This window comes from Xenopus tropicalis, chromosome 3, assembly GCF_000004195.4.
Source record: "Xenopus tropicalis strain Nigerian chromosome 3, UCB_Xtro_10.0, whole genome shotgun sequence".
Lineage (NCBI taxonomy): Eukaryota > Metazoa > Chordata > Amphibia > Anura > Pipidae > Xenopus > Xenopus tropicalis.
In genome coordinates, this window is record NC_030679.2 from 125,067,136 (window position 1) to 125,073,788 (window position 6,653).

A 6,653-nucleotide genomic window follows, 5' to 3' on the forward strand; every position below is an offset into this window, starting at 1 on the left:
GTTGTGCGCAGGCGCAACCCAGAGAAGCAGGAAGGAGCTGCGAGTTGTGCGCAGGCGCGGCCCAGAGAAGCAGGAAGGAGCTGCGAGTTATGCGCAGGCGCAGCCCGGAGAAGTAGGAAAGGCGGTGAGGGGAGACTAAAAGCGTAGAGAGAGGTGCTGGGGGGCTTCTTGGCGGCCGGGACTTTGGCCTTTAGTGGGCTAACTTTAAAAGCTGTGGCACTCATACAGCTCATATACACGTACGTACATACATATATATATACTTAGGTGCAGTATTCCTTCATAAATAAGTAATTGGGTTTAGCAGTGGCCCTGACACACGTGATGTGCATTGGTAGAACAAACACAGAATATCAAGTGGCCATAGTAGGGGCAGTGGGGCAGGGCCTCCTGCAGGTTGGGGCAAAAAGGGCATTTGCTGTGGGCCCCCCAGGGTGGAGGGGGAAGGAGATGAACATACAAAGCAAATACAGAGGTGACAACTAACCCCATGCCATGAGGGAGATAATGATCTACTCCAGGCCTTCTCAAGCCTTATTTCATGTTATCATTAAGTGTGAAGTAGGATTTAGGTTTATTATTAGAATTATTAGCTCCATTATGACATGGGGTTGGTTGACAGGGCAAGTAACCCATAGCAAGCAATTAGTAGGGACCAGTTTTAAAGCAGACATCTGATTGGTTGCTATGAGTTACTGCACTTGGGCAAACATTGCATTTTTTTAATATCTTTACACTCTTATTGGAGACTAGCCACACTGTCATGCTATAGATATTCATGGTCTAACGCTAACATCATTTCAATATGTAGAATAATTATACAACATTATTGTGCAAAAGTTGTTTCCAGTATATATATATAGAGGAGAGACTTGCAAAGTGCCCCTCTACTGTTCTTTCTGAACTGCATCTAATCTGTTATATGGGAAGCATTGCTTTTGTCCCTGGTTCAGACCTGCATTTGGTCAGATACCAATGGAATACCTGCAAAGCACCTAGGTTTTAGGTGGAAAGTCCCTGATTCCCTGGCCATGCTGGCATCAGATTTAGTTCAGGGAAGGAGCATAGCAAGTTTATCCAACCTGACTTGTCTCTGTCAGGATGATGGAAAATGTAGGTATGGGGTAAATACTGTAGGTAAGGAACTGGTATCTTGATGGTTAAGCATGCTTTTGTCTGTAATTTTGCAGAATAACCCCAAAATGAAGGACACCCTCACCCTCCTCTCTCGGGTTAGCGCTCACCCTGACTCCCGGTGCTGGTTTTTAGCATGGAATCCCTCTGGAACATTACTGGCTTCCTGCGGGGGAGATCGTACTATCCGGATCTGGGGCAAAGATGGTGAGTTTAGTGTATAGTTATGGAACTGTTACCTGGTACATAATCATTTCAGCAAGTTAAAACCTTAGGGGATGTTAGTGCCAATGACTAAGGCATAACTGCAAGGTGAACCAGGAGAGATAAGGGTTGCAGTTTGGATATTATTAATGGAAAATATGTTATCCCTTAAGTTTGGGGTGGCCCCTAAAATTAATTATTTGCAGAGTGCAGTAAGCCACCAACCACAGAGATATATGTGGCCCTAACCCAACAATCAGCCTGCAATGGAGCCACACAAGATAATTTTATACTAGATTATGTGAAAGCAGCCAAGTGCTTATTAGTTATCCTCTTAATCCAAGATTCAGTTCTGGATTCAGCCGTACCCCAACATGTTTTGCAGAATTTAGCCGAATGTTTAGTTTTCACCCAATGCCAAACCCTTACATTCATGTTACTTTAAAGCTCTAGGCAACCAACATTATTTTGTCAAAAGACAATGCCAATTTCCATCTGCTGCTAACTGATTTAGTATAGTAAAGCCTTCTTCTTGTGTATTATTAAGCTAAAATGTGTCTTTCTTTGGTTCTTCAGGGGACAACTGGGTATGCAAGTCAGTCCTCGGTGAAGGACATCAGCGCACGGTCCGGAAAGTTTCCTGGTCACCCTGTGGAAATTATTTGGCCTCTGCCAGTTTTGATGCCACCACTTGCATCTGGATGAAGAAGAAAGAGGAGTTTGAGGTAGGTAACAGAAGCAATGTAAAGGACTGAGTGCAGTAGTTAAGGATCTAGATACAAGGATTTCTTCTGTGACCTATTGTGTGCAAGAAGCTCTTCTCTTCTTTTGGGGTGGGGTGTTAATCGATGGGTGATTGGGTTATAAGATATCCTATTAATTGCAAATAGTGGCTTTGCGGGATGTTGGCAAAGAAGGAACCAAGTTCGCGAAAGGGCACCACATTGGCATTCTGTCAGTGTTAAGAAAAGAATACTTATTATGCCAGCCACCTGCCTGTTAACCAGTAAAACCAGAAATTCAAGGCTATGTGCTATTTCAAGGAAATATAGCAGGACACATTTATGGACTGTTTTTTTCAAAGTCCAGTAAAGGTTCTCTGTACTCCACATTTGTGTCCTGGACGTCCCCTGTGTGGTTACAGTGATACAAAGCAATATACACAGTATAATATTTCCCATTGTTACAATAAAAATGTCTTTATTACTTCTGCAGGGCTACTGTATTTCTAGAGGTACAGCAGTCCTTTGACAAGGAGGTATGGTCTGAAATTATTATCTTTATTCAGTTAGCAATGCTTTGTATTCTCATAGCATTAGCATTGACAGCCCCCTAAAGTTTTCAATAAACCTTCTAGAGATACCAAAAAAATTACAATTAGAATAGTTTGCTTTTTTCCAGTATAAAGCACAAATCAGCCGGAATGATTAAAAGTTATAGCGGCCCTCTAAACGATAGGATTATCAATGAACAGTAATAGTTTTATGTTTTTTTTTTTTTATTGTAGTGCATTACCACTCTGGAGGGACATGAAAATGAGGTGAAATCTGTGGCTTGGGCACCTTCAGGAAGTCTTTTGGCCACTTGCAGCCGTGACAAGAGTGTGTGGGTGTGGGAAGGTAACCTTCTGTATAAAGACTAAAGGAGAGAATGTTGAAACCGAAAAAGGCACCAACAATAGGAACAGTTCACAAAAATACTACAGTGCAGTGGTCCTTGTTATTATAAGCCTAGTTTGGGGCTTAGCCAAAAATATTGGGCAGGGAGGGATTGCGGTCAGATGTACTGATAGAATGGGAGGGGTACCAGCCTGCAAAATAAAGAGCAACTTGCAATAGAGACTGCTAACTGGATGTCACCGGAAGGGAATGATCAATTTTTGTTGGCTTTGAAGGTGTTGTTTATACTTCATTGTTCCTCTCATACCTCCCACACTTTGTATTTCTTTGTATTAGGTTACAGTGTCAGTGTTTAGGACACAACAGCATTACACTAGTTTTGCATAATACTTGCATTTGTCTCTTGCAGTGGATGAAGAAGAGGAGTATGAGTGTGTCAGTGTACTGAATTCTCACACCCAGGACGTGAAGCATGTCGTATGGCACCCTAACCAAGAGGTGAGAGGACACACACTAAATCATCATTGTATATGTCCTAGAAGCTGGTGACAGAGAATGTCTGGAAGTCTTCTCCCTCTCTCCAAATTGATTAACATTATGATTTGCATTTTATACAGTCCCTTTCTAACACTTTTGGTGCATTTTTTGATTTCTGTAATCAGCTCTTGGCATCTGCCAGTTACGATGATTCTGTGAAGCTGTACCGGGAGGAGGAAGATGACTGGGTGTGCTGCGCCACTCTAGAAGGGCACACGTCCACTGTTTGGAGCTTGGCCTTTGATCAGACAGGGGAGCAGCTAGCCACATGCAGTGATGACAAGACAGTACGCATCTGGAGGCAGCTAGGAACTGGAGAACAAGGTGGGCTTGGGGAGTACTGTTAAATTGTCAGTAGCCCTTTTGGTTAGATAGGGCTTCTTCTTTTTTTCCTATACATTTCATATGGGGCTTCTGAGTGCCAGAATCCTGTTTTACCTTTCTCAGGTGATGTTATATACAGAATAGCCATGCACACTAAGAAAAACCTACCCCTGGTGGTGCACTTTACAGGCAATTTTCCCTGGGCTTAGAGGGGAGACTGGCTATGGCAGCTGTATAAAGTCATAAAAAGAGTTCTGTGGTGATTTGGGCATACTACAGGCCTCCCTTTGGACTGGCCTGACATATTACACCTTAACATACATTCCATACCAGTTAAGTAGGTGTCTAGGCTATGTCTAAGTGGCATTGGGTTAAAGCCTTTTTGGAACTGAACTGTGTACAGTACCTAAATAATTATCAGTCTGCATATTGCTCGCACAGTGGGCAACAGACGGTAGCCACTAAACAGTTTTTTATCCAGTAGGAAGCAAGAGTGACCCCAACTGGAAGTGTGTGTGCACCCTGACCGGATATCACACCAGAACTGTGTATGATGTGAACTGGTAGGTTTATAAACAAGCCCAAATAGTGTTCTGTCCTTACCTGATTTTGCCATATTACTCAGTTACCTTTTCTGTGCAGGAATCATCTGACAGGAGCCATTGCTACCGCCTGCGGAGATGATGCCGTCAGGATATTTGAGGAAGATCCTGGATCTGACCCCTTACAGCCCACCTTCTCCCTGACTGCTCACATGCCGCGTGCCCATACTCAGGATGTCAACTGTGTGACCTGGCACCCCAAGGAGCCTAACTTGTTGGCTTCATGCAGTGATGATGGAGAAATGGCATTCTGGAGATATCAGAAACCTGAGTAATATGTGAATAAGTAACTGTCTCTTTGCTTTTACTTGCCAGAGATAGGGACTTACTTTGTTTATCCCTTGTTGTTCTGCTTTATTTTTATCACTAGCACACAGTTTCAGTTGGGTACCTAGTTATATTAAAGGAGAACTAAACCCTAAAGATGAATATGGCTAGAAATGCCACATTTTATATACTAAACTGACTGCACTAGCTTCTCTACCATAGTAATGATATTGGTCTTTACAGTTATTACAGGAGCTTCCCCATTCTGTTAGAACTGTCTGGGACAGTGCAGGCTCAGTGGGCTCTGAGCAGCTGTTGAGAAGCTGAGCCTTAGGGGTTGTAGCAAATTATCAAGCAGACAATGAGGTTTGTCTGTCATATAAACTGATGCTACAGGGCTGATTATTACATTCTGATCCTAATTGCACTGATTTCTGACCTGCTGTGAACTATTATTTTGTATTATTTACGAATCACCCTTTATATTGTATATATACAGTATATTGTGAGTGGGTCCCTAAACTCAGGTAAGTGACAGCAGCACAGAGCATGGGCAGGGAATCAGCAGAAAAGAAGATGGGGAGCTACTGGGGCATTTTTGGGGGCACAGATTTCCCTGCTAAAGGGCTGGGGTTGCCTTGGGCTAGTACAGAAGCCCATAATGAAATGTACAACATTTCTAGCCTATTTCTTTAGTTAAGCTTAGTTCTCCTTTAATCACTTTAACCTGTCAACCAGTGATAGCATTGACAAGAACTGTGTATTGATACTAAGTATCTCTGTTTTTTCCTATTACCCAGACAATTGCAGCCAATCTCATTCTCTTTCTCAATCACAGCAACTTATTCATGCAAATGTTCATGTCAGTAATATAATTTGATCACTCTTTTAGTGTGCATTAAACTTGGGGGGTTGAATTGACAAACAGCGATGTGCATTAGCTGCATTGTTGCTGCGTTACCTATGCAGGTCCTGCATCTGATCCATTCCGAAGTCTGTCGTTTGAGTGCATTGGGTGTGGGTCAGTGCACTTTACATAATACAAATTTCCATTGGGTATATAATTTTTTGTTGCCCTTGTAAATAAACCTGCAGAAGAGATAAGAAACATAACATAATAGTGTGGTTTAGGTAGGTTTGTTTATAGTGCTGTGCAAGGCGGCTGAAGATCCACCTCTGCTGACTTGGTACTCTGAATAAAATTGCCCCATTATCTCTGACACGGTAATGCGATAGTAATGTGTACTGGCAGAAATTCTATTTATGGGCAAATAAATATTTTAAAGAGTAACTAATGAGGCCAGTGTATTCATTTTTTTTTTTTTTTTTTATAACTAAAACATATTTGCTAGGACCCACTGAGATTCTGGTTAAAAAAAAAAAAAAGACCTCCTACTGCTAATCGAGTGGTTTAATGTAAAGTAAAATTGGTTTCCGGTTAGAAAAGGAGATTTTGTGAATACTCACTATAAAATCTTTCTCTCCAGTCACGTGGGGGAACACAGGAACTGCTCGGTATAGCTCTGACCAGTAGGAGGCAGGACACTAGTAAAGACAAACTCCTCCCTCTCCAGCTTTAAATAAGAAGGACATGGAGTCCAACTGTAATATAGAACTATATACAGATTGCGGAAGAAGGCAGTAGTGTAGGATTGCTTCTGAGGGAGGGAGGTCCTGTGTCCCCCAAGTGACTGGTAAAAAAAACTCCTGGATCATACCAAAGCTGTCCCCTAAGAATATGAGTAGGCAGAAGTGAGGAATCATTTAGGCCATTGCCACCTGGAGGACTTTCCTGCCAAAGTGAGCATCCTGTGGCGCAAAAACATCAATGCTATAGAACTTGGTAAACGAATGGATGGAGGACCAGGTAGCAGCTTTGCAGAGCTGTTCCGCCGATGCCTGGTTCCTGAATGCCCACAAGGTACTTACTGCTCTGGTGGAGTGTGCCTTGATCCCCTGGGGATGG

General features: G+C 42.6%; 1 protein-coding gene across 4 annotated transcripts; it reads left to right on the forward strand.

The window, feature by feature from the left end:
• Window positions 1-37: 37 nt before the first annotated feature.
• Window positions 38-5,978, forward strand: ciao1 (cytosolic iron-sulfur assembly component 1). Of its 4 annotated transcripts, none has more exons than XM_012959057.3 (8): window positions 38-124; window positions 1,191-1,341; window positions 1,915-2,063; window positions 2,846-2,957; window positions 3,367-3,455; window positions 3,620-3,818; window positions 4,300-4,381; window positions 4,461-4,843. In XM_012959057.3, exons 2-8 carry the CDS (start codon window positions 1,203-1,205, stop codon window positions 4,693-4,695), a joined length of 1,005 nt encoding a protein of 334 aa, XP_012814511.1. In that variant the 5' UTR covers window positions 38-124; window positions 1,191-1,202; the 3' UTR covers window positions 4,696-4,843.
• The last annotated feature ends 675 nt before the right edge of the window (window positions 5,979-6,653 follow it).

Excerpts from the sequence above, each read along its gene's own strand:
- ciao1 (XM_012959057.3), top strand. The coding sequence starts at position 1,203 with ATGAAGGACACCCTCACCCTCCTCTCTCGGGTTAGCGCTCACCCTGAC. Across the intron at positions 2,958-3,366 it reads GAGTGTGTGGGTGTGGGAAG|TGGATGAAGAAGAGGAGTAT; the intron begins GTAACCTTCTGT and ends TGTCTCTTGCAG. Across the intron at positions 3,819-4,299 it reads GCTAGGAACTGGAGAACAAG|TAGGAAGCAAGAGTGACCCC; the intron begins GTGGGCTTGGGG and ends TTTTTTATCCAG.